This window comes from Hylobates moloch, unplaced genomic scaffold (assembly GCF_009828535.3).
Source record: "Hylobates moloch isolate HMO894 unplaced genomic scaffold, HMol_V3 SCAFFOLD_6, whole genome shotgun sequence".
Taxonomy (NCBI): Eukaryota; Metazoa; Chordata; class Mammalia; order Primates; family Hylobatidae; genus Hylobates; species Hylobates moloch.
Window position 1 is genome coordinate 137,298,848 of NW_026652281.1, and position 27,691 is coordinate 137,326,538.

At 46.5% G+C, this 27,691-nt stretch overlaps 1 protein-coding gene across 11 annotated transcripts in view; it reads right to left on the reverse strand.

Annotated features, from left to right (window-relative positions):
* Positions 1-27,691, reverse strand: part of CCNJL (cyclin J like) — a 60,893-nt gene that overhangs the window by 20,023 nt on the left and 13,179 nt on the right. For 2 of the 11 annotated variants that reach the window (XM_032158528.2, XM_058440101.1), the window contains 2 exons: positions 23,136-23,294; positions 8,750-8,963 (listed from right to left, as the gene is read on the reverse strand). In XM_032158528.2, the coding sequence (XP_032014419.1) occupies positions 8,750-8,963; positions 23,136-23,294 (373 nt within the window). Of the gene's footprint in view, positions 1-3,183; positions 6,602-8,749; positions 8,964-12,623; positions 12,712-23,059; positions 23,295-27,691 lie in introns of those variants that run through there. The other 9 variants (XM_032158529.2, XM_032158532.2, XM_058440098.1 and 6 more) reach the window with 9 other exon arrangements.

The following is a 27,691-nucleotide window of genomic DNA, read 5'->3' on the forward strand; positions in this document are numbered from 1 at the left end:
AGATTTGCTTAGCATGGCTCTCACTAATGTGAGAGACCACCTTTTCCAGTTGCCCCGTGACGCGTGGCCACCACCCAAATGGCACTGATTAGAGAAGCACCATTGATGTCATGGCAGTGTTTTGGAGGAAAGATAAGCAATAGTCACTTTAATTGCACACGTCAAATGTTTAAGACCTGTTCTGATTCCTGAAATGTTCAAACACTGAAAGGCTCAAGCATTTCAAATGCTCTCCACGGCAGGGAGGAAATGGAGTTTCCTCCTGACCACTCTTGCATAAGATGTAGGGAGCTATTAAATTATCTCCTGCAAGGGCGCTGCCACGTTTCCTTGCAGATTTAGGTTTAATTCTATCAATAAATCTCATGTTTTGTCAGAAATACACCCCTGAAAAAGACCACCTGGAAATATTGCCCCATTTGCAGTTGCTGCCTACAATTAGAGCCTTGGAGGCATCTCAAGCCTTCCCAGCTTTGGGGAGAGCTGATGTGATGATGCTAGGAAGCAGCATGTTCATTCATCCTTGTCCACCAGAAAGGATTAAGACTGCTTTCAAGTTTCTGAAATCTCCAATGGGGAGACCCCATCCCGCCCCCTGCCTTGTTGTCAAAGAAGCTGCTTTTCAGAAGCAACAGTTGCCAAGTAATCAAACCAGGGGTGAGTGGGGGATGGAGGATGCAGGGGGAGTGATGCTGTTTTACTGGGAGGAAGACAGGCCTCTCCTAGAATCTCCTGAAGCCCCACTGCAGGTACCTGGCAGGCAATAGCTTTTAGTGGTATCTGCCCTAAGACATGAGGCTTAACAGGCACTAAAAGCAATCGGTCTGGAAAGGATTCCTTGTCTGTGCTTCCTGGATAGGGAAAGGCAGAAATGCAGGGCAAAGGCTCTCGTGGCTGGGAGCACCGAAGAGAAGCCGAAGTGGACACGGGTGAGGGGCCAGGATGGAGAAGAGACACTGTTTGTTCTTTTATAGTTTATTGTTTAGGTAGAGAATAAGTCAAATAAATGTTTTTCTGGAAGGCAGCTGTGCTCACCACTATACCACCAAAGGCTCCCACGAATGAAGTTCAAATTCAGGGAAAAACGGATCTCATCAGCTGTTGGTTGAGTTAAAACTTCGTAAGGCAATTTGGCACTACTTATCAAAATCTTCAGTGTACCTACCTGTTGACCAAAACAATTCCACCTCTGGGAATTTATCTTACAGTCAGACTCATGTAAGTTTGCAAAGATACAGGGAAAAAGCTAGTCACTGTCATATTGTATACAGCAGTGAAAAAAACAGATGGCAACCTAAATGTCCAAAAATAGAGAAATCATTACATAAATGACAGTGTTTATAAAACAAAGGACTTTGCAGTCAATAAAAAGAGTGAAGTAAATCCACAAGCACTGATGGAAAAAGAGGTTCCCTAACATACTATGAAGAAAGCACCTTTAGCAGTAACCCAGCTGTGTAAATATATCTGGTCAATTCTTGTTATTCATGTCAGTTATGCTCTATAAAGCCATTGTGAACACTCAATTAGTGAATAATGAACCATTGCTCCTAGGGGAAGGTACAAGGTTAGGTTCCTGCAAGCCTCTGATCACAACATTTCATCAACTGATCAGCCTATAACTTTGTGTTGTGTATTTGTTTAATACATTAATTCATTAATATTGAACTCATGGCCAACAGCATTATAACTTCTAACTGAACACAGCTTCTCTAATAGAGGCTTTTTTCTACAAGGCACATCACAGCCTTCTTGACCTTGGGAGCTCTAGACAGCACTTCAGCTCTATTCTTGGAGACTTGTTGACACCCAAATCACCAACAAAAAGCAGAAAAATATGAAAAATGTGGCACTAAGTGCACTAAAAACACATTTGTTTACAGTGTGAGAGGTGAAAGAAGAAGGCAGAGTGCTTCTTACTGGGTCTTGGCTTGAAATATGGGTATGGGTCAATCCATATGGGACACACAGCTCTGTGCGTGTTTGCGAAGCACCACGAAAGTGCTGCCACTTTTTTCTTTTTTTTGAGACAGAGTCTCACTGTCATCCAAGCTGTGGTACAGTGGTACGATCTTGGCTCACTGCAGCCTCTGCCTCCCAGGTGCAAGCAATTCTCCTCCCTCAGCCTCCTGAGTAGCTGGGACTACAGGTGCCCACCACCACGCCTGGCTAATTTCTTTGTATTTGTAGTAGAGAAGGGGTTTCCCCATGTTGGCCAGGCTGGTCTCGAACTTCTGACCTCAGGTGATCCACCCACCTTGGCCTCCCAAAGTGCTAGGATTATAGGCATGAGCCACTACACTCGGTCTACAAAAGAGTTTTAGCAAGTAGGCAAATTCCCAAGAACAGAATCCGTTAATAATGAGAATCAACTGTTTGTATATCCATGGAACAATTCCAGAAAAATACACCAGATCAAATTCGGAAGAAACTGTTCCCAGGGGTTACCTGGGATTGGGAAAAGGATTTTTATTTTATTCTTTAGATCTCACTTTACAAGTGAGTATAATAAGTGTAATTTTAAAAATCTATAGTAAGGGCCAGGTGTGGTGGCTCACGCTTGTAATCCCAGCACTTTGGGAGGCCAAGGCGGGCAGATCATTTGAGGTCAGGTGTTTGAGACTAGCCTGGTCAACACGGTGAAACCCCGACTCTACTAAAAATAAAAAAATGAGCTGGATGTGGTGGTGTGTGCTTGTAATCCCAGCTACTCAGGAGGCTGAAGCACGAGAATCACCTGAACCCAGGAGGCGGAGGTTGCAATGAGACAAGATCACGCCACTGCACTCCAGCCTAGGTGACAGAGTGAGACCTTGTCTCAAAAAAAAACAATCTGTAGTAAGGAGATGGGCCTTTTCACAGGCAAGCTCAGCACAGCATGACTGACTCACAGCTAGGGGACCCTGCTCTGCAGGAGGACCAGAGCCAGAGAGAGGGGCTTTCCCACCCCCCTGAAAGTAAGGCCATGCGATCACCTCCTGCCAGACACTTCTCTCTCCTAGGGAGGAGGACAGGGGCCAGCACGAAGGTCAGCACAGGATGTGGCCCCACCTACAGAAACCAGAAGTCAGAACTTTACTGTAAGAGTCAGATCTATCAGCCTCAGCTGCCACTGCTTTTCACAGACAACAGGCAGTGGGCCAGGGGCAGGAGGGGCTCAGAGGACAGAGGAAAACCACTTACCAGTGAGAAACCTTGTTTTCTCAGGGACAGGCTCAGGCTCAGGGTCCGGAAGTAACAGTGAAAGAAAACAGAAAAAGTACGATGGAATTGCAATTAGATGGGGAAGAAAAAGGAAGAATGGAAAAGGAATGAGGAGATGGAATCTGGCAGTTTTGTTCACTGGGTAGTGTGTAGGGGTGTAATCTATGAGTCATTCTCCCCCCATAAGTGAAAAATAAGTTTATTTTCCCAGTTATGAAAACACATCGAGGTTTGGAAGGATTTGTGTTGTTTTCGTTGTTTTTTTTTTTTTTTTGAGACAGAGTCTTGCCCTGTGGCCTAGGCTGGAGTGCAGTGGTGCAATCTTGGCTCACTGCAACCTCCGCCTCCCAGGTTCAAGCAATTCTTCCACCTCAGCCTCCTGAGTAGGTGGGATTACAGGTGTGTGCCACCATGCTTGGCTAATTTTTGGAATTTTTAGTAGAGTGGGGGTTTCACCATGTTGGCCAGGCTGGTCTTGAACTTCTGATCTCAAGTGATCCGCCCGCCTTGGCCTCCTAAAGTGCTGCGATTACAGGCATGAGCCACCGCGCCCGGCTGAGGTCTGGAAGGATTCACACAAAACTTTGAGAGTGGGAGTGTGAGCAAAGGGGAGAAACTAATTTTTTGCACTAGGTACTTCTGTACCTTTCAGTTTTTTTGTGTTTGTTTGTTTTGAGACAGGGTCTGGCTCTGTTGCCCAGGCTGGTGTGCAGTGTCAAGATCTCAGCTCACTTCAACCTCCACCTCCTGGGCTCAAAAGTTCCTCCCACCTCAGCCTCCCAAGTAGCTGGGACTACAAGCACGTGCCACCACACCTGGCTAAATTCTTTCAGGTTTTTTAAAGTAAAAACATATCTCACACTTCTTGTACAAAATAATAAGATCTTACAGTTAAGGCCTAGCTACCCTAGCAAAAGGTCACCTCTTACCCTCCTGGCTTTCCCCCCAATCTTCCCTCCCTCTTCAGGGTGGTCCATGCCCTGGGGCCAAAGACTCAACACTGCAGTCATCTCCAGGCAGCAACTACCAAGCAAAAGCAAAACTCCAAGGTGTCTCAAAAAGTCCAACATAAAATTGCCACATGACCCATAATCCAACCCACAGACATATACCCAAAAGAATTAGAAACCAGTGTTCAAATATAACTGGTACCTGAATGTTCATTGCAGTGCTGTTCACAATAGCCAAAAGGTGAAAACCACCTAAACATCCATCAACACATGACTGGATAAACACACTGTGGGATATACAATGGAATATTATTCAGTCATAAAAAGAAATGAAGGCCGGGCGCAGTGGCTCACACCTGTAATCCCAGCACTTTGTGTGGCCAAGGCGAGTGAATAACCTGAGGTCAGGAGTTTGAGACTAACCTGGCCAACATGGTGAAACCCTGTCTCTACTAAGGATACAAAATTAGCCGGGCGTAGTGGGACACACCTGTAGTCTCAGCTACTCGGGGCGGTGTGGGTTGAGGGGCGGCGCTGAAGCAGGAGAATTGCTTGAACCTGGGAGGTGGAAGTTGCAATGAGCTGAGATCGTGCCATTGCACTCCAGCCTGGGCGATAAGAGCGAAACTCCATCTCAAAAAAAAAAAAAAAGAAAAGAAAAGAAAGAAAAAAAAAGAAATGAGGTACTGATACGTGTTGCAACATGGATGATCCTTCAAAATTCTGTATGAAGAGAACAATGCTAGACACAAATGGTCACATATTGTATAATCCTCTTTATATAAAATAGCCAGAATAGACGAATCCACACAGACAGAAAGCAGATTAGTGGCTGCCAGAGCTGGGGGGCAGGAAGAAATGGCAAGTGACTGCTTAATGGGTACAAAGGTTCCTTTTAAGGTGATAAAAATGTTCTGGAAGTAGAGACAGCGTGAAGGTGCTAAACACCACTCAACTGTACACTTTAAAATGGTTAAAATCCTGAATTTTATGTTGTGGCATGAATTTTATCTCTTTCTCTTTTTTCTTTTTTGAGACAGGGTCTTGTTCTGTCACCCAGGCTGGAGTGCAGTGGCATGATCTCAGCTCACTGCAACCTCTGCTTCCCGGGCTCAAGCAATTTCTCCAGCCTCAGCCTCCCATGTAGCTGGGACTACAGGCACGAGCCACCAACACCCAGCTAATTTTTGTGGGGTTTTTTTTTAGTAGAGACAGGGTTTCTCCATGTTGGCCAGGCTGGTCTTGAACTGCTGGCCTCAAGGGATCTGCCTGCCTCAGCCTCCCAGTGCTGGGATTACAGGTGTGAGCCACTGTGCCTGGTTGTATTTTTCTTTACTGAAAAAAAAAAAAAAGAAAACCACATACACAACCCCACACTACAAGTTGGGCAAGTTTCGTGACCTCTCTGAACCTATAAAAGGGGTGGGTGACAGCACGACCGCATAGGCTGGTCGTGAGGATCCGTGTGACGTGTGTAAAGTGCCTGGCATGGGGTCCAGCGTGTAGAAACAGAACAGTAAGGAAGGAAGCCACAGCCGCTGATGCCGATGATTCAGGGGCACTGCCAAAGCCAACTCACCTGGAAGTCGTGGGATTTCCATGTTGTCAAATTATCCTTTTCATTAAACAACAGGAACAACAAAAAAACATTGCAGGAGGGGTGCTGTATAAGATGAAAGATTATAAAAGAGGGAGGCTCAACTTCATTTACAGTATAGTGATCTGTATACTATATTTATAGTACATTTCTATCCTGTGTTAAGGTAGGAGATGCAAACAATAAACTCTGAGGGAGAGAGGGTGTCTTTGCCACGTGTCCACTGTGGAATGACGAAATGCTCTTGCTTCTTCTGCCTCCTCCTGTGGCCCGCAGACATGGGCCCCTGGCTGAGTCCTGTTTGACTGGGAAGAAGGGGCTGTAGGTAGGTGAGAAAATCCCATCTCTGCTTCCTGTCTGGTTTTTTTTTTTTTTTTTTTTTTTCTGAGATGGGGTTTCATTCTTGTTGCCCAGGCTGGAATGCAATGGCGCGATCTCGGCTCACCGCAACCTCTGCCTCCCGGGTTCAAGCGATTGTCCTGCCTCAGCTTCCTGAGTAGCTGGGATGACAGGCATGTGCCACCATGCCCAGCTAATTTTGTATTTTGAGTAAAGATGGGGTTTCTCCATGTTGGTCAGGCTGGTCTCAAACTTCTGACCTCAGGTTATCCGACTGGCCTGGCTAATTTTTTTGTATTTTTAGGAGAGACAAGGTTTCATCATGTTGGGTGGGCTGATCTCGAACTCCTGACCTCAGGTGATCCACCTGCCTCTGCCTCCCAAGGTGTTGGGATTATAGGTGTGAGCCACCACGCCTGGCCTTCCTGTCTATCTGGAAGCAGATTTAAAAACATGAGATTGACAGATGGCGGGGGGCAAGAACCCCAGCTCTTCTTATCTCAGAATAATTTGGTACCAAATTAGCAGATCTCCAAACTTCCTGAGGCAAGGGGATCCCCCTTGTGGCCCACAATGGCCTGGGGAGAGGGGAGGAGGGAAGAATAGGATTTCAGGCTGTCATGGAAACTTTTCTTCCCTCTGGTCTCTGCAGCATATGGCAGGTGTCCTGAAAAATCCGTTCCTGCTGCCCGAGGCTGTGCTGCCCTCAGACACGTGGGTGAGGGCGTCTGCCTCTCCATCTGAAACACTCCCTCTCTCTGCCAAGGCGGCAGCAGCACAAAGGAGTCTCCAGTGTGTGCCTCACATCCCAGCTCCCCAGACAGACACTTGGGGAGAGCTTCCATGGCCCCATGGAGAAATATAAGTCCCCTGCCCCCAGCAGGCCTCGATGCAGCCCATAGATCACAGACAGCAGCAGGCCAAAGGCCGTGGTGCGAATTTCTCCTGTGCTGCTTGAAATATGACGCCCAGCGTGCCCTCCACAGCCAGAGATGTTTCACAAGCCCTGCAGATGAAAGGGGGCTGCACGTTGATTTGGGGTGCTGAGACAGGCTGGACACCCAGCAAGACTGGCTCCCATGTGTAACAAGGGAATCCAGTTGGCCCAAGACAGAGAAAAATCACCAAATGTGGGGCTATGAGCCTAAAGCAGCCAATGGAATCATGAACAACAGCAGGTAAAAGGTGCCAGCGTCAAAAACGAGACAGAATTCTGAAAACTCTAAATCTGTGCTTCTGGAACTGGGTGATCGTGCCCATAGGGTTTATGGAAGCCTGCCAAAGGCAGACAAAGCTACAGAAGAAAGTGGGTGCCATAGTCCTGCAGCACTAAGCAGGATGAAGGATGGTAGGGCAGGGAGGGGAAATGAATAATGAAATAGGGCAGAAACATATCTCAGAGGAGAATGTAAAATCTGACTGTCAAGGATAAAATACCAGATGTCAAAGAAATGTCCTAATTGTACCTGGCCACTTTGAGCCTGAGGCCTCTGGGGCATTCCATTCCTCTGCATTAGGGCAACCTAGAGAAGTGTAGAGGCCTGGCTCTCAAGGAACCATTAGCTCCATTAGTTTCACTGATTCCACAATTTATTTTTGAGGTCTTACTATGTGCCAAGCTCCTTTCCATCCCTGAAACTTGCTATCCATGGGGGGGGGGGGTGGTTGTTAATTCAAAGCACATGACGCTGAGGGTCTGCATACTTGGGAGAGCTCACCTGCTGAGGGAAGGGGGGGAAGGTTTTCACAGGGATGTAGAGCCTGGGTGATGTTTAACCAGAACCAGGTGGGCAGCGGGAGAGAGCGAGAAGCAATCCAGGTAGAGGGAACAGCATGTGCAAAGTTCTATGACAAGAGGGGGCTTGGCCAGTGTGGCTGGAACCCAGGAAGTGATGAGGAGAAAGGCACAGGGCAAAGAGGCAGGAACTCAAGGGTCGGTCTTTATCCTAAGACTGCCAGTAAACCATGGGGTGACGTTAAATGGCAGGGTGGCATGGCAGAACTGTGTTTTAAGGAGATCATCTGAGTAGCAGCGAATTAACTCAGTAATCCCTACCAAGGCGGAGAGACAGATGGTCAAAGCTACGCTGTGTTTCTAGTGAGGCCTGTTTGGAAGGTGCAAACCCCAAGAGGGCCGTGCCCAGGCCTGGTGACCACACAATGGATCCTGCTTAGGTCCAAATCAAGCAGTCACATTTCAAAACACCTTATGAACAGTGGTTGCTAGGGTTCCCCTCCCAGCACGTTCAGATCCCCCATACCAGGAAGCAGGAGACAGGAGGTTGAGGGCACAGGTTCTGACACCATGCAGTTCTGGGCTCAAATCTTGTCTGCCATATACTACCTGGGCAGCCCAAAACTGGCTTCGTCACCTCTCTGTGCCTCTGTAAAGTGGGGTATACTAAGAGTATCTGTCTCCTAGGGCCACTGTGTGGATTAATTGAGACAAGCTGCTAACATCCTTATCACTTGGTCTGGTACATTAAAGATGCTAAAAAACGTTGCATCTAAAAATGTTGATGCTAAAAAACGCTCAGTGAAGGATGAACATATAAGACGTGCAAAGATCGTCAAAATGTAAAGTAATTTGGAAGCAGCCAGGCGCACTGAGGGGGAGGAGACCACACAAGCGCAGAGGAAGACGTAGGTTTTCGCTTACTTGCAAGCAGGAGGCAGGAGACAGCCACGGTGTAGAGCTGCTTGGAGGTGGTGACGTTGTAGCGATCCATGAAGTGGTCCAGCAGGTAGACAGCCAGGTGCCGGGCTGCAGGGCAGAGCTGGCAGTGGCTGCTTAGCAGGGTCAGGATGTCCACGAAGAACCGGCGGCTCTTCAGGAGTGGGGAGTGGGCTCGGAAGGTGGGCAGCTTCAGTTCCTGGAGGACAGGCGGGGCGGAGGGGTGACGGTCAGGGCTGCCTCCTGACAGTCTCGGCTGTCCCAGGAAATGGGACCTCAGGGCCTGCCTGCTGACTGAATGGGAGGTGACAATTCCCTCCATACCCTTCTTAGTTTTCCTGCAAGTCCCAGGATGGCAGCCCCTCCTGGGCTATCTCCCATCTGCTTTCGCTAAGCACAGGCTCATAAAGTATCAGGGACCTAGAGGATGACAGAGGAAGCCAGTCATTCCTTCCCAGGGGAAAGGTTTGCTATTTGAGATACACAAGGCCATAAAGGAATAAAGGCCTTGGGGTCAGAGGTCTAAGTCCAAATTCTTTTTTTTTCCCCAGGGTCTGGTCTGAAGTAACACATCCAAATTCTGGTTCCACTACTCAGCCAAGTTGTGTGACCCTGGTCACCGGCCATCACCTTTGTTTCCTCCCCAAGAGCTGAGAACTAAATTTAAAATGTATGTAAAATGCCTGGCACACTTCTGACCTCTCAGGATCCACATCTAATTCTTTCTGAGGGTAGGATTACGAGAGACAGGTTTTTGAAAAAAATCAACCTAAAAAAGTTGTTGAAATAATAGTACAAGGAACTCCCAAATACCCTTCACCTCAATTCCCTAATTTTTGACATTTGCCTTCTTTCTCTCTACATGCATATACATTTTTTTTTCTAAAAGTAAGTTCAGATATCATGATACTTCCCACGCCCCTGGGAGGTGACTAGATGACTTTTACTTCTACTTTGCAATTTATATACTGCCACATTACCTTATTTGTCTAACTCGAGAAAAACCAATAAAAGATATCAAACCAACAAAGACTTTTACAACATAAAAATGTTCTTATATGCAGTATCTCTCATATTTACCATTTAATCAAACTAGATTAGACACTGTTTGTTTGTTTGTTTTTTTAAGAGAGGAGTCTCCCCCTCTTACCCAGGCTGGAGTGCAGTGGTGCAATCACAGCTCACAGAAGCCATGAACTTCTGGGCTCAAGCAGTCCTCCCACCTTGGCCTCCCAAGTAGCGAGGACTACAAGCATACCCTACTGCACCCAGCTCATTATTTTTGTATTTTTTGTAGAAACTGGGGTCTCATTGTGTTGCCTGGGATGGTCTCAAACTCCTGGCCTCAAGTGATCCCTCCCACCGTGGCCTCCTAAAGTGCTGGGATTACAGGCCTGGGCCATCACGCCTAGCCTAGACACTACTTGTTTAGGAAATGTCTTTGCGACATTTTGCCAAAGAAGGAAACTAAAAAGAAGTAAAATTGAAGGAAAACAGGAAATAAGTTGGCAGGAAAGGAATGTGAAAGCTCACTTATGGCAGGCTCACAAGGGGATGAGACTGAAACAAATGGGTGCCCCTCTTCCATGGAATACTGCTCTCTTAACCCTGGGGCTTACTTAACTAGCAGCAGATCCAGGACTAGAAAGGGATATCTGCTCATTCATTCATTCATTCATTCAAGAGCTAGTCATTCATTCATTTTACTCAATAAGTATTTTGTATCTTCTCTACACTGGGCGTTATTCTAGGCACTGGGGATGCAATCTGGAATAAGATAGACACAGACCTAAATGTAAGACTTACAACTATAAAACTCTTAGAAGAAAACAGGGGGAAATCTTTATGGCCTTAGATTAGGCAATGGTTTCTTAGATATGACACTAAAACAAGAAGCAATCAAGGGAAAAATACATAAGTTGAATTTCAAAACTTAAAACGTTTGTGCTTCCAAAGACACCATCCAGAAAGTAAAAAGACAACCTGCAAAATGGAGGAAAATATTTGAAAATCACATGTTAATAAAAGACTGTATCCAGAATATATAAAGAACTCTTACAGCTCAACAATAAAAAGGCAAACAACCCAATTTAAAAATGGGCAATGAACTGACAAGACAGTTCTCCAAAGAAAGTATAAAAATGACCAACAAACACATGAAGATGTGACCAACATTACTAATCATTACGGAAATGCAAATTAAAATCTTGATAAGATACCACCTCACACTCATTAGAATGGTTGTTGTGAAAAAAATCAATACAAAACTGAAAATGTATATAAAGTACTGGATAGGGGCAAATTGGAACCCTCAGATACTGCTGGTGGGTAAGTAAAATGGTGCAGCCACTGTGGGAAACAGTCTGGAAACTCCTCAAAATGTTAAATGTAGGGTTCTCACGTGACCCAGCCATTCCATTCCTTGGTATATACATATATACCTAAGAGAAATGAAAACATACGGCCACACAAAAACTTGTATACGAATACTCACAGCAGCATCATTCATAACAGTTCCCAAGTAGAATCAACTCAAACGCTTATCAACTGAAGAATGGATAAACAAAATGTAATGTATCCATACAATAGAATATGACACGTTACAAGAGGGATGAATCTTGAAAACATTATGTTAAGTGAAAAAAGCCAGTTGTAAAAGGCCACATATTATATAATTCCATTTATATGAAATGTCCAGAACAGGCAAATCCATACAAACAGAAAGTAGATTAGTGGTTGCCAGAGGTTAGGGGTAACAGTTAACGGGAAATAACTGCTAATGGGTATGGGGTTTCTTTTTGGAGTTATAAAGCTGTTCTGTCATTAGATAGTGGTGATGATTGTATAGCTCTGTGAATACACAAACAACTAAACTGCACATTTTAATTTTTTTGTTTTTAATTTTGTGGGTACATAGTAGGTATATAGATTTGTGGGGTACAGGAGACGTTTTGATACAGGTATGCAATGTGAAATAATGGCACATCATGGAGAATGGGGTATCCATCCCCGCAAGCATTTATCTTTTGTGTTACAAACAATCTAATCACACTTAGTTATTTTGAAATGTACAATTAAGATATTATTGATTATAGTCACCCTGTTGTGCAATAAAATAGTATGTCTTATTCATTCTTTCTATTTTTTTTGTATCCATTAACTATCCCCACCTCCCCTACAACCCCCACTACCCTTCCCAGCCTTTGGTAACTATCCTTCTACTCTCTATGTCCATGAGTTCAACTGCTTTGATTTTTAGATTCCACAAATAAGTGAGAATATGTGAAGTTTGTCTTTCTGTGCCTGGCTTATTTCACTTAATATAGTGATCTCCAGTTCCATCCATGTTGCAAATGACAGGATCTCACTCTTTTTTTTGCTGAATAGTACTCCACTGTGTACATGTAGCACATTTTCTTTATCCACTTATCTGTTGATGGACATTTAGGTTGCTTAATTGCACGTTAAAAAAGCTAAATTTTGGCTAGGTGCAGTGGCTCACACCTGTAATCCCAGCACTTTGGGAGGCTGAGGCGGGTGGATTGCTTGAGTTTAGGAGTTTGAGACTAGCCTGGGCAACACGGCAAAACCCCATTTCCACAAAAAATAAAAAAATTAGCCCGTTGTAGTGGTGCGTGCCTATAGTCCCAGCTACTTGGGAGGCTGAGGTGCGAGGATCACTTGAGCACAGGAGGAGGAGGCTGCAGTGACCCGAGATTGTGTCACTGCACTCCAGCCTGGACGACCGAGCCAGACCCTGTCTCAAAAAAAAAATAAAATAAAAGTGAATTTTATGATATATGAATTATTATATCTCAATAAAGCTGCTATAAAAAAACAAGACAGATGTATCACTCACAGTCATGGAGTCCACAGTCCAACAAGGGAGAGAGGTGGCAATCCAGCAACAAGACAGTTGCAGAATTCCAAACTGTGATGAACTAATACTGCAAAAGAAAGCCACAGATGCTCGGAGGCCCCATCGTCTCCGACGGGAGGGAGGCCTGTCTCCTGAAAGTGAGGCTTGAGTTGAGATTTCACACTGATTACTTCTCCTCCGGCCTGATCCTCCAGAGAGCTCAGAGACCAGGACTCAGCTATTTTTCGCAGTCCAAGAGCTTTGCTCATGGGAGGCTCTCAAAGCCTGAATAAATTATTTCTTCTCCCTTATGTTTATATATGAAGAAATTGAGTTTCAAAAAGTCCCTGAGTCCCTGGGCTTTATCTAACTAGCAAAAGATCTGAATTAGAAGACTTTCAAAGTATCCCTTTTTTCAACATTTTTTTTAATTGCTTGGGTTTACCAGAAAACTTTTTTATTTTTATTTTTTTTTAAGTCATGGAGCTCGGCTGGGTGCAGTGGCTCACACCTGTAAACCCAGCACTTTGGGAGGTTGAGGGGGGTGGATCACCTGAGGTCAGGAGTTCAAGACCAGCCTGGGCAACACGGTGAAACCCCCATCTCTACTAAAACTATAAAAATTACCTGGGCATGGTGGCGTGCGTCTGTAATCCCAGCTACCCAGAAGGCTGAGGGAGGAAAATCACTTGAACCTGGTAGGTGGAGGTTGCAGTGAGCTGAGATCACACCACTGCACTCTAGCTTGGGTGACAGAGCGAGACTCCATCTCAAAATCAATCAATCAATCAATCATGGAGCTCTTTTAGCCCCAGCTTAACTTCTTTAAGGAAAAGACCTGATGTGCTTGTGTATTCTTCATCTTCATGGTTTGATGAATTTATGTGGCCACCATGGAATTCAAACTCCTTGAGGGCAGGTCTGGGTCTCCTTTGCACATCACTGTTACTTCAGCACCCCAGTGTGATGAGAACAGGGTTAGGTGCCCAATAACTAATTGTTGAAGGAAAGAAGGGGTGGGGAGGGAGGGAGAGGCAGTAAAGAAAGCAAGGAAAGAATTGCACTGGTGGATACAGAAGGTCCTGGCCAACAGAGGGAAGTCGTGACCAACTCTACAGAGTAGCAAGCCCGTGGGAACTTCAAAGAAGACAGATTGAGCCAAGTTGTAAAATTTACCTGTTGAAGATGTAGGAAAGGTAAGGATCTCTCACTAGGAGAAACAGCACCTGCAAAGCCACACAAGTGTCCCATCTCGGGAACAGCCAGCCAGGCAGGGTGTGCCTAGACACAGGCTGGAAACGTGGGCAGGGGCCTAGCTTGCATGCCCTGTTAAGAAAACTGCCTTGCCCTACTCTGAGGGCAATAGAAACTGAAGGGATTAGAGCAGGGCGTTGGCCTGGTCTGAGCAGCCTTGCATAGAGATCTTTTGGCCAGCTTCTTCCTAGGGTAAGGCCAGACAGCTGGTAGCAGCAGCCAGTGTGGGGCGGCAGCTCCCCTCAACAGTGCTCCTACCTTCCAGCAGCCCCCACAAGCTTGCAGGCTACATGGGTATTTCCTCTAAGCACAGGGCTCTGAGTTTAGGGTCATGACAAGAAGCAGCCACAGTCACAGATCCTTGGTGTCTGGTGGGCTGCAGCTGCCGGAAGTTAGCCTTAGCCAAGTGACCTTTGGCCGGGCCACACTGCTTTCATCAGTGCAGTCCAAAGCCCCAAAACACAAGTCAGATAGGCAACGTTTTGACCTCCCTCCCCACTCAACCGGCCAAGCTCAAAGCCTTCTAGATTTTCCCTTGAGCCAAGTGAGAGAAGAGAGCTCAAGGCAACACAAAGAACATCTTTCCTGTACATGTTCCTGGGAAAAGCGTCCTTTGCCTTGAGCAGGTTCTCAAAGAAAGACATTGGTGCATAAAAGAAAAAGTTATGGACCAGGTACAGTGGCTCATGCCTGTAATCCAAGCACTGTGGGAGGCCAAGGCGGGCGGATCGCTTGAGGCTAGGAGTTCAAGACCAGCCTGGCCGTCGTGGCAAAACCCCGTCTCTACTAAAAATACAAAAATTAGCTGGGCATGGTGGTGCACACCTGTGGTCCCAGTTACATGGGAGGCTGAGGCACGAGAATCACTTGAACCTGGGAAGCAGAGGTTACAGCGAGCCAATATTGTACCACTGCACTCCAGCCTGGGTGACAGAGTGAGACTCTGTCTTAAAAAAAAGCGAAGAAAAGAAAAAAGAAAAAGTTATGGACCATTGGAATGCACAGCAATATATGTCACGTAGGGGTTAGTAGGTACAGCGTGCTGGAAGGGGCTAGTCTCAAGAGGGCAAGATTTTGAAGCTAGAACACTGGCTCCCTGGGATGCTCTTTCTCCCTATTTCTGTTTGTCCCGCAAATACTGATTTAAATGTCACTTCCTAAGACTTCTCTGACCTCTCCATCATTCCAAATCAGGTTCCCCTTATTCTCTTGGTAGTCTTTTCTTTGTGGCCAAAAATTTACTTATTTATGTAGCTGGCATAGATGCAGACATTCAATAAATATGTATCGAATAAGAAAGAATAAATACAGAGTCACTCCCTGTACCAACCACCTCACCTCCCGCCCCCACATACCGGGGATTAGCTTGATACCTACAGAGTGTGAGGTCAGGCAGTTCTGGGTCGGAATCTTAGTTCCACTATTTACTAACCTTGGGCATGTGAACTGACCCTCAGTGTCCTTATCTGAGAAATGCGGGTCACGCTGCCATAAATGTAGATTATTTGGTGTTAACAGCAGCTCAGCAAGCCTAGTGGCCCTTCCTCTTCCCTCAAGCTGGGGAATCAAGTCTCAGAGAAGTTGAATTGATCTACCTCTGTCAAAGGCTCTTTGGGCTTTCAAAGAAACTTGCTTTGAGAAACGTGCAATGAGGCTTTCTACCTTAGAGCTGAGGCGCCTCTGTGAGTGTGTCCTCTGCAGAGCCCTCAAACCAAGTAGAATTAGCAGCTTTGAGCTTCGGCTTGTTCCCCTCACTGGGAAAAGGGAGATTCTTTGGCACAGAAATAACAATGCAGGACTGCAGCATGCCTATCCTGTTTAGTTTGAGAATCCAGCTGATCACTTCGCTAACCCAATTAGGGGGTGCAGGGAAGGCATTCATTACAAGGGCTTTGCTCTAAGGGGACTGCGTTCCTCCCCAGGCACTCTTGACCTAAGTCCACTTGAAGGCCGCAGCAGCGCAGTGCAGGAAGCCAGCCCCTCTGCTGAGTGGCCTGGATTCCAGAAACAAAAGAGCAGCCTGCCCTAGGGCGGCTTCTAAAGCTCTCCCCAGATTAGGCAGGCGCTTGGCAGGCACTCAGCAATCAGGCAGGCGCTGGGCGGGCAGGAACCCGGCCAGGCAGGGTGACCTTCCCCTCAGCATGCCTGGCAGGGCCACAGGCAGCGAGAGTGTGGGCAGCAGAAAGGCTGGGGGGAGGCTGGAGAAGAAGGGGAATGAGGTGGGAAGGGAGGGAAGGGCAGAGGCTTCCTGATCACTCTCCCTCCCCAGCTGTTGGCCCTTGATCACCTGACTCAGGGAAGCCCATCTGCCGCAGGAGTATCTGGAGATGAACAGGTGGAGGCATGGACAGATGGCCGTGGTGGAGTTCCGGGAAAAAGAAATCCACCTTACAAAACCCCTGCTTTTGTCATCACAGTCCTTTATTATTATTATTATTTTTTAACAGAATAGCTATGGGTTAGAATAAACTTAGAAGAGATACATCAAAATATTAACAGTGGCTACGGAGGGGAGGTCGGGATGGGCGCACTGAGATCTTGCATGATTTTCACAATCATGCTTTTCAAAAGCCTGAATTTTTCAAAAATGCTCAATGCACAACCACTTTATTACTTCAGTTACTATGTTTTCAGTTTGGAAACAAACAAACAAAAAGACTAGATACCCACTGTGTTAAGGCCCAGCTCAAAATTTATCCCCAAGGATTTCCTAGCAACCCCACATCATCCCTTTAACAAAATCAGCCCTGTCATAATAACACCCCATGCCCAGAAAGTATCCCACTTCATCTTCCTACAACGCAAAGCCCCTTCCAGAAGGAATTTTCCATTTTTTTCTTTTCCTTTCTTTTTCTTTTTACTAACTATAAATTATCTGTTCACTGATGAATCTTAAAAAGAATAAATCCCAGCACTTTGGGAGGCCGAGGCGGGCAGATCACCAGGTCAGGAGATCGAGACCCTCCTGGCGAACATGGTGAAACCCCGTCTCTACTAAAAATAAAAAAAAATTAGAGGCTGAGGCAGGAGAATGGCATGAACCCGGGGGGTGGAGCTTGCAGTGAATGGACACCATGCCACTGCACTCCAGCCTGGGCGACAGAGAGAGACTCTGTCTCAAAAAAAAAAAAAAAAAAAAAAAGAATAACATCATTCATAATCCCTTACTTAGAAGGATTCAGAGAGAAGTACTACTAGCTTCTACCTGGATTCTTCAGATATTTCTTTGTGCAAACTCTCATAAAATGCCATAGCAATCTGCAACTGCTTCCCACTTGCCCCTCAGAGAGCATGGGAAACAAGGTCTGCAATTGCTGCCTAGTTTTTCACCGTAAGGTTGTGCCACGACGTCATCAAACCCAGATTTTGGGCATGTGGGCTGTTTCTCTTCCTTCAGGTCCTTGTTCAGACCATTCCGCAGAGGCCATCCCTGACCTCCCTCCTACCCAGCAGCCTCCTGTGGGCTTCCCACCGCCAGCAGCCACTGCACATTGAAGCATGTTTAGGAACTGTCCCCTGCCCCCCACAGAAGGGGGTCTCCATGAGGGAGGGAGCTGCTTTTCTCTCCTGCCCTTGGCCATATCCTTGGTCCCTGGCACAGAGTAAGGGCTAATGAGTAGCTGCTGGCTGAGTGAATGGACGTCTGAATACATAGAGAATGTTTTGAGGAATCTTCCCTCTGCCTGTGGCCCTCTATGCCCTCCCTTCCCCTCGGGACTCCCTTATCTACCCTGGCTTTCTTCCTTAGGGTAACCCATGGCAGAGGTCACTGCCCCCCCAAGTGGGAAACCCCACTGTGACGTGTGAGCCAGCATTTCTGAGACCAGAGGAGCCATTCTGGGGGAAGGAGAGGTGGCTGCCCCTTTAGAAACCACTCTCCTTGCTGCCCAAGAGTTTTGCCTGGGGGTTCTCAAGCAGAAAGAGGATTATCTGAGAGGGAAAGTGACCCGGAAAAGGCCAAGGACTCATGAATCACAGCCCACCTAAAGCCCCAAACTAAGCTACACGGAGAGACAGAGAGGCAGCAGGGCTGTCTGGACAGGTCTCTGAAGATTCCGGGCATGTGTCTGGTCCTCGGCTGCTCTTCCCAACCCCCGTCCCCAGGTGCTGACCTTGGCAGAGTGACAAACACCTCCCATACCTGTGCTGGGCTCATACGTACCCGGGAGTGCAGGTGAGGCCAGGTGAAATGCAGTCACTCAAGACCCTGGGCCCACAGCCAGATGTGCAGGGCAGAGACTGCCCCCAAGAGAACCATACCTATCACTGCTGCGTAGCCGGGGAGGGGGAGGAGAAAATTCAGCACGTGCTCTTCACACACAGGCTTTGAAAGCATTTTGAGGCTAACCTCGGAGGGGTTAGAAGGTGACATGTACTATGAAAGCTCCGCCAGGCACCCTTGGTTTCTTCTATTAGGGGAGGAAGTGAAGTCCTTGGTTTAACCTTTAGTGTCCTGCACTGCATTATTTTCTTCTAATTGCCTTGAGGTTTTACTTCTCATTATTAATCCATTCTTCCTTCAGATCTCAGCTTAAAAGTCACTTCTTTTTTTTTTTATTTATTTAATTTTTTTTTTTGAGACAGTGTTGCTCTGTTGCCCAGGCTGGAGTAAAGTGGCACGATCTCAGCTCACTGCAACCTCCGCCTTCTAGGTTCAAGCGATTCTCCTGCCTCAGCCTCCCGAGTAGCTGGAATTACAGGTGCCCACCATCACACCCGGCTAAGTTTTGTAATTTTTAGTAGAGATGGGGTTTTCACCATGTTCGCCAGGTTGGTCTCGAACTCCTGACTTCAAGTGATCGGCCTGCCTCGGCCTCCCAAAGTGCTGGGATTACAGGCGTGAGCTACCATGCCTGGCCTAAAAGTCACTTCTGAAAAAGGTGTTTCAGGCTCATGCTTCTGTGAGATCCTCCCCAAGCACCTAGGACTTTTTATCTACTCATTCATTCGCTCTTACTGTCCTCTTGCCTGCTAGACTGTAACCACCATGAGGGCAGGGACTGGGCTTGTCTTGTTCAGCTCTGTTACGCCAATACCTGATACAAAAGGAACACCTGATAATTACAAAAACATCCATATTTCAGGAATGGCAAATACTTGAACAGGTGAGAAAAAAAATTATTTGTTCCTGATCTTAGGTTGTATAAACCTATTTATCATAATGAGCAATTCCCAGTACTCATGAAGACCAGCGAGGAGGCATAAGAAACGGGGCAGGGGCTGGGTGCAGTGACTCACACCAGTAATCACAACACTTTGGGAGGCTGAGACAGGAGGATCGCTTGATGAGACCAGCCTGGGCAACACAGAAACACCCTGTCTTTACAAAAAAAAAAAAGGAAGAAAAAAGAAAGAAAGAAAGAAAAAAGAGAGAGAGAGAGAGAGAGAAAGAAAGAAGAAAGAAAGAAAGAAAGAAAGAAAGAAAGAAAGAAAGAAAGAAAGAAAGAAAGAAAGAAAAAGAAAGTGAGGGAGTTGGATTCCAGCAGAAAGAGAAAGCTCTGTCCTTACCTTGGGGTGACAGGTGCCTCAGTCTATCCAAGAGCAACAGTGGGTTTCCACGGAGGAAGCAGGTCAGTGTTCATGGAGAAGTGGAAGCTTCAAAAATTATAAACTGTGCACCTAGCAGTCATTTTTCAAAGGCAATATTTCCCAATGTGTGTTCTGTGGCACACCAGTCCCAAGATATGCTCCCTGAAAAAAAGGGTTCTGTGGGCCACAGTTTGGCGAAACATCATATACTACATCGCTCCTTAAAGGAAGCCTATATTAGCCCAGTAGAGGTCTTGAAACATTTGTTCGGCAAAAAACTAATACAACTTTGGAAAACTCTAGGTTGAATTTATCCACAGGACACTCCTCCTGCCCTCCTCCCTCTTGGGGCGCAGAGTAACAACATCCCAGAAAGCTGACTCTGGGAAAAGGTGCCTGAGGGTGCTGACTGCAGGGCACCTGGTATGCTGGAGAAAATGAAACTCCAGTGCATCCACAAGGCGAGACTCGCAAAAATCCCTGGTGTGATGCCTAATAATTTGATGATTCTAAGCCTAGAGATTTACTGAAAAGCTTGCTGAGATTAAGAACCACAGCTTTCACCTGCAGAAATGCCCTGGTAAGAACGTCCACATGGCCATGGCATCAGGAGCCTAGCAGAGGCTTACAAAAAGCACATGGCAGCTCACAGAAGCCCCAGGCAGCCAAGTGCTGGGTGTCCTGCCTTGGGAGGTCCAGGCGCCCATCTCTTATATATTATGTATATAATATGGTGACTTCCCAGGGGTGGGGAACCACCAGGTTTAAGGAGGGGTGAACTGGCCCAACTTGAAAATGCAGCAGGTCAAAACTCCCATGCTTATCACTATTGGGATCATACCTCTGAATAGCCGCTGCACTCAAGCCTGGGCATCACAGTAAGACCCGGTCTCTTTAAAAAACAAAACAAAACAAAAACACTAAACTGCTTCCTCCTTGGAAACCCTCTGTTGCTACTTGGTAAACTGAGGCACACGCCATCCTAGGGCAAGGAAGGACACAGCCTTCTCTTTCCCCTGAAATTTAGCTCCTCCAGCTTCTCATACCTTCCCGCAAGTCTTCATGACTATTTGGAATTGCTCATTATGATGAATAGTTTTATAGAGCCTTATGAGATATATAGATATCTCTATACATACAGATAGATATACATTAAAAATATCTAACTTGATGCCAAGCATGGTGGCTCATGCCTATTAATTCTAGCACTTTGGGAGATTGAGGTGGGAGGATCACTTGAGGCCAGGAGTTCAAGACCAGCCTGGGCAACTTAGGGAGACCTCATCTCTACAAAAGATAAAAAATTAGCTGGGCATGGTGGTGAGCACCTGTAGTTCTAACTACTTGGGAGGATGAGGTGAAAGGATCATTTAAGCCCAGAAGTTTGAGGCTGCAGTGAGCTACGATTATGCCACTGCACTCTAGCCCGGGTGACAGAGTGAGACCCTGTCTCTAACATGTGTGTATATATATGTGTGTGTGTGTATATATATATATATATATAACATGTGTGTGTATATATATATATAACATGTGTGTGTATATATATATATAAAACATGTGTGTATATATAGTATATACAGTAGTTATATATATAGTAGTTATATATTTATATAACTTGAAAGTCTGTATGTATGTATATATACAATTTAATATATTTTTTTCTATAATTTGGCAGACACTGCATTCCATGCATCTTGTACTCTAATTCTCCAACAGACCCACAAAGATTGGAAGCTTCAAAAATTATAAACTATGCACCTAGCAGTCATTTCAAAGGCAATGTTTCTCAATACATATTCTGTGTCACACAATCTCAAAATATGCTTCCTACAGAAAAGGGTTCTGAGATTACCAGCGTCCCTACATTACAGACAAGGATGGCTCAGAGAGACTAAGTAACTTGCTTAAGATCACCCAGTTAATAAATGGTGAATCTGAACCTGGGTCTTCTGACTCTACTGTTTTCTAGACACTATGTTCTCAAAACACTGTGTTTTAACCCTCCATGTGATAGTTTAGGTTTGTTTGTATTTTCCTTTCAAAATAATGTTTTAGGCTGGGCATGGTGGCTCACACCTGTAATCCCAGCACTTTGGGAGGCCGAGGCAGGCAGATTACCTGAGGTCAGGAGTTCAAGACCAGCCTGGCCAACACGGTGAAACCCCGTCTCTACTACAAATACAAAAAGATTAGCTGGGCGTGGTGGTGCATGCCTGTAACCTCAGCCTCAGCTACTCGGGAGGCTGAAATAAGAGAACTGCTTGAACCCGGGAGGTGGAGGTTGCATGAGCTGCATTCCAGCTTGGGTGACAGAGCGAGACTCCATCTCAGAAAATAATAATAATAATGTTTTATTTAACTGATTATAAAATACTTAATCACTAAAGGAATTTTAGAAAATACAGAGGAGCACAAAGAGAATTAAAGTCTCCAGCAATTCCAGCAGCAGGAAAATACCGGGAGTATGTATACATGTCGGCATACGCACGTCCACTCCTGTTTCTCTGTGCGCACGCATGCCCACTTCTCTCTCATGGGACTATCTCCTCCCTTACAACTAGAACATAAATGCTATGTGCATTTGCTATGTCCCCACACCCACCCTCCGAAGTGGAACCAGCACTAGCCCTGGTGGCCAGGAAACTGAGGTTAGTAGGGGTTATACAGAAGTATAACTGCCAAGGCCACACTGCAGGTGAGTGGTAAATCCTGGGCTTGGACATCAGAGGAGTGGGCCAGGGCTTGCGGTATGACAATACTTGGAGGGTGACAACCACTTCGTAAACAGCTCAAGGTGCAGTAAAGCAGGGCTGAGCTGCTCTCAAACACCAGCCACCAAGAGAAACCACTCTGCTCTCCTCCTCCAATCTCCCTACCACGCCTATCCCTACTGCTGTCAACAAGAGCCCGGGAATCCACGCCCTGGGCTGGGACAACAGCTAGAGGGGCCTTGTCTAAGAACAAAGAACCGCAGCGAGGTGAAGAAACACCATGTGTAACCAAGGTGACCAACAGGAAGTGGAGACTTGCAAATGTAAAGGGGCAAAGAAAGGGGGAGAAAGGCTGGCTCTTCAGAGGCCTCAGTACACAGCACGAGCTGGGAGGCCCAGCAAGGCGGGAGGCTCACCCTCCTTCCTCTCTCTGCCCCGATTGCTTCATAAGGCCCAAGGAGGCATTTTCCGTAAAGCATCAACACCTCTGTGGGAACACTATTTCAACATTCTTGAGAGGGTGGCCCGTGTCACATAAGGCCAACAATGCCTGTAACGTCCCTTCCTGCTGAAGTCCAGCCTGTAGCTTCCTTCCAGCAGAGTGAAAGGTAACCCAAGCACCACATCGTCAGCCGGCGTCTGTACTACTCCTGGGCGGATGGCAGGCAGGCCAGCTCCAAGCACACCTCCTCATTCCCGGGAGCCAGAGCCACTGCCCTTCTGGGCAAACTCTGTACCAGGCCCGGCCACAGCTGCCAGGGCATCCACAGTGACCACACACATGCCTGCACAACCCTCACTGGCCCCCCATCCAACCCATGGCTCTGAGGCCTCCAAACACCCCCATAGACAACATTCATGGCCTTTTTAAAAGACACCACACCCCCCAACTGAATTCTTTACTTCTGCCAGCTTCCTACAGGACCGCATCCCCCATACCTTCTGGAGTGGAGGACTGGGGTGCCCCTCATCCTCCCACGCCCTCTGTTATCCAGGGGAAGAGGTCCCGACGTGCCTCTCCATGCTGGTTCTCTGTCACAGGTCCAATTCTTGGATCTCTCCGCTTTCCTCCTGGATCACTCTGTGGAGTGGCTCCAAAGCTCTTCCCTCCACACCTCCAGCTCCTGTCCCGATTTCCAGATTCCTTTTGTGGATTCTCCTGGGAGCTTTGACCCTAATGAGAAGCCCAAAATGGGACAGTAGGGTGACTGCACCACTACCCCCTCGCTGCGACTCTACTTCCCTACCCATCTACAATCCAAGGTTTCTCAAATGGGTTGCCAGTTGACCACATGCATTCGAATCCCCTGGGGACCTATTTAAAAAGGGGGTTCCCCCCCGTACTGGGATGAATAGTATTTCCCTGACAATTCCTGTCTACTCAAAACCTCAGAATGTGACCTTATTTGAAAATAGTCAGCTGGACGCAGTGGCTCACACCTGTAATCCCAGCACTTTCGGAGGCCAAGGAGGGCGGTTCACGAGGTCAAGAGATCGAGACCATCCTGGCCAACAGGTGAAACCCTGTCTCTACTAAAAATACAAAAATTAGCTGGGCATGGTGGTGCACACCTGTAGTCCCAGCTACTCGGGAGGCTGAGGCAGGAGATCTCTTGAACCTGGACGCCAGAGGTTGTAGTGAGCCGAGATCGCGCCACTGCACTCCAGCCTGGGCGTCAGAGCGAGACTCCGTCTCAAAGAAATAAATAAATAAATAAGAAAATAGAGTCTTTACAGATGCAATCAAGTTAAAATGAGGTCATATTAGATCAGGATAGGTGCTAATCAGTGTTTTGTGTTCTTATAGGAAGAGTAAACAGAGACAGAGACACATAGAGGGAAGACGAGGTGAAGACAGACAAGGAGGAGAAGTCCTTGTGAAGATGGAGGCGGAAATTGGAATGATGCAGTTACAAGCCAAGGAAGACCACGGATAAAATGCCAGCTGCTGCCAAATGATAGAAGAGCAAGGAAGGATCTTCCCCTAGAGCCTTCAGAGGGAGCCGCGGCCTGCTGACACCCTGATGTCAGACTTCTGGTCTCCACAACTGTGAGAGAATAAAGCCCTAAGTTTGTGGCGCGTTGTCACAGCAGCCCTAGGGACCTAATACACCCTCTATTTCCTGTCTCACCAAATCAGAATTCATGGGGATGGAGCTGGGCACCTATCTATGCTTTACAAATTCTCCACTTGAGCCTGATGCTCAGCTATAAGCTCCATGACACAATTTTTGTTTATCCCCAATTGTGTACACAATTTTTGTTCATCCCTTAGGCGGTGGCTAGCACAGTGTGTAGGATGCAGTTGGCTGCTAAAAACAGTGCGTTAAATGCAGGAATAAACATGCACAGATATTCAAGAACCACCAGTGCCTTGGTCAGTGCATTTAACTCATCCTTTTTCTTTCTGAAGCAACTTTAATAATCAAACCAGACAATACACACAAGGCATTAACAGTCACTGGCACTCTGCAGGTGCCCAATGAACATCAATTCTCTTCACTTACTGGGCAGTGGGAGTCCTTCAACTGACAGTTTCTAGAAGGGGCCCTCCAAGAATAATGTTCACTATGAAAAAGGCTGAACAAACTCAACTAAGGAAAGTTGCTTTGTTCCAACTAGGAAGAAAGTTGAAATCTTCCATGCTTTTTGTTCGCTGGTCCTTTTGACCCTATTGTCTACAACCTGTCAAGTCTCCTTACTTCCTCCCCTAGTTCAGATACCATCGCTTCGAGGAGACTGCAATAACTGTAATAACTAGTCTCCGAGGCCAGGGTGCATTTTCAGGGAGCTGGCACTCTCCTCCCCACCCTTCTCATTGCCCTCCACGGGTTCTCAGGATAAGGTTCAAACATTTAGGTAGACCCACATCCTCAAAGCCAGTATTCCTGGTGCATCTCCCGGTCCTCCCCACAACTGACCAGGCCACCCCTTGCAGGCCACTAATGCTTGTCTCTCCCCAGCTGCCCTGGACCCTGCAGAGAGATGAACTTCACTCCTGTCTCTGCCTGGCAAACTTCTACTCATCCTTCAAACCCAAATCAAACAGTACCTCCTCCTTGAAGATTTTTAAGACTTCCTCGGGCAACTGGACCTGTCTTTGGTACAGCAGTAGGTGTGAGCTTTGGAGCCAGGTTGCCTACTAGCTGTATGGGCTTGGGTAAGGTATGTAACTCTCTAAACTTTGCATGTCCCATCTGTAAAATGGGGATAAGTATAGGACCTACTGGAAGGAGTTGCCTGAGGACTTAGCTAACGGAGGGGATCTCAAGCTCTCAGCACATGGTAAGCACCCATTAAAAGTGGACTATCATTACTAACATTAAATGGCTATTATGGCTATTAACATATGGCTGTAAGTGGTTTGATATGACTATATCTTCAGCTATGCTAAGGGCCTCAGGGCAGGTTTTGGGTCGTGGTTTCTCCTGGCAGAGCCTCCCACAGGTCTTGCAGGTTACACATGAGGCTCACTAAATGACCACTGGATAAAGAGGCTGCTTTCATGGGCACTGTGTGACAATCAAGCCAAAGAGATGGCCCCAGGAAATTAGCCAGAGCTCTGCCTTCCCCACAGTTGAGGCCAGCAAAGCCCACCAGCGACTGCTTGGCTTCTTCCTTCCTAAGCAGAATGCTGAATCCCCTCTTCCTGAAACATGGCTCCAGGGAGGTCCTGGGAAGATAGATGTCTCTAGTGATCTGACAAAAATTCCCACAGAAACCGCTTCATAGCCAATCTTAAAAGTAACCATGGCTGGGTGCAGTGGTTCACGCCTGTAATCTCAACACTTTAAGAGGCCAAGGTGGGAGGATCGCTTGAGCCTAAGAGTTTGAGACAAACCTGGCAACACAGTGAGATCTCATCTCTATTTACAAAAAAAAAAAAAAAAAGCCGGAGAAATAAACCCTGAAGTATTAAGGGATAATGGGGCATTATTTTTGCAACTTGGTTGAAGAAAAGAAATATACATAGAGAAAAAGAATGATAGGACAAATGTGTTAAAATGTTCACAAAATTGCATATTATGCTTGCAACTCTTCTCTAAGTTTGAAATGACTTCAAAACCAAAAGTTAACACAAAAGGAGAGACCAAAGAGAAATTTCAACGCCAAGTCAATAGCTTTGCTCCACCAACCCCCGCCTTCTCGCTTAGCTTGGTGGCTGCCCAGGGTGTCAGCTCTGCTCGAGGGGAAGTCCATGTTACACCATCACCAACTTGGAGGCTGCATTGCAAGTCCTCTGCTCTATGTGTGCCTTGTCTAAGGTCAGGCGGGGACAGCAGATCCGCAAAATATTAAGGCTTTAACTACCTTGCTTAAAAGGGGGACTCTGGTCAAATACTTAATCCCTCAGATGCCATTTGTCTACCAGTATATGGTGGAGTTACTGGTAGCCGTGCTACCTACCCCCAAGACTATGTTGAGGCCAGGCGTGGTGGTGCGCACCTGTAATCCCAGCTACTCAGAAGGCTGAGGCATGAGAATCGCTTGAATCCAGGAGGCGAAGGTTGCAGTGAGCGAGGCTGCGACACTGCACTCCAGCGTGGGCAACAGAGAGAGACTCTATTTCAACAAAAAAGACAGTTTCGACAGTGAAGTCCAGGAAGGCAATTTGTGGGCTGCACAGCACAGACTTCAGTCAGATAAGGTGTCAGTGATGAGCAAATCCTGATGGAGGGACTCTTATGCAACACACACTCTGCTGAGAGCTGGAGAGACCCAGTGCCTGCTTCCCTGGGCCTACAGTCTGGGGAGGGAGCTAGCTCTACATCAAATAATTGCAGAAACAGGTGTATAATTACAAATTGTGCTAAGTGCTTAAGGAATCACCAAGGGTGCTCTGAGAACATACAAAAGGCCCAGCCTGTCCTTGTCTGGGAGTCAGGGACGGCTTCTCTGAGGAAGTGATGCTTGAGTCTACAGCTAGAGAACAGGTAGGTTAGAGCATATTATAATCCTGCAACGTTAGGGAAGTGTATAAACCAATCTGTTAAGAATGAATTCAAGTTAAATGACAGTACGAGGAGGTAACAGGTCAAATCCAGAATACAGGACATTTATCGGACAAATCAAACTGTTTTCTCTGAAAATCAATGGCATGAAAAAAATATTTTCAGGCAGGGTAGGGGACCATTGGAGAGTAAAATACTTGACAACATTTATGTATTTTATATTTATTTATTTATTTGTTTGTTTGTTTTTTGAGACAGAGTCTTGGTCTGTCACCCAGGCTAGAGTATAGTGGCATAAACATGGCTCACTGCAGCCCGGACCTCCCGTGCTCAAGCAATCCTCCCACCACAGCCTTCCAAGTAGTTGGGATTACAGGTGTGTGTCACCATGCCTAGCTAATTTTAAATTTTTTGTTTTTTTGAGACTGAGTTTCGCTCTTGTTGCCCAGGCTGGGGTGCAATGGCGCAACCTCGGCTCACTGCAACCTCTGCCTCCCGGGTTTAAGTGATTCTCCTGCCTCAGCCTCCCGAGTAGCTGGGATTACAAGTGCCTGCCACCAGGCCCGGCTAATTTTTTTGTATTCTTAGTAGAGACAGAGTTTCACTATGTTGTCCAGGC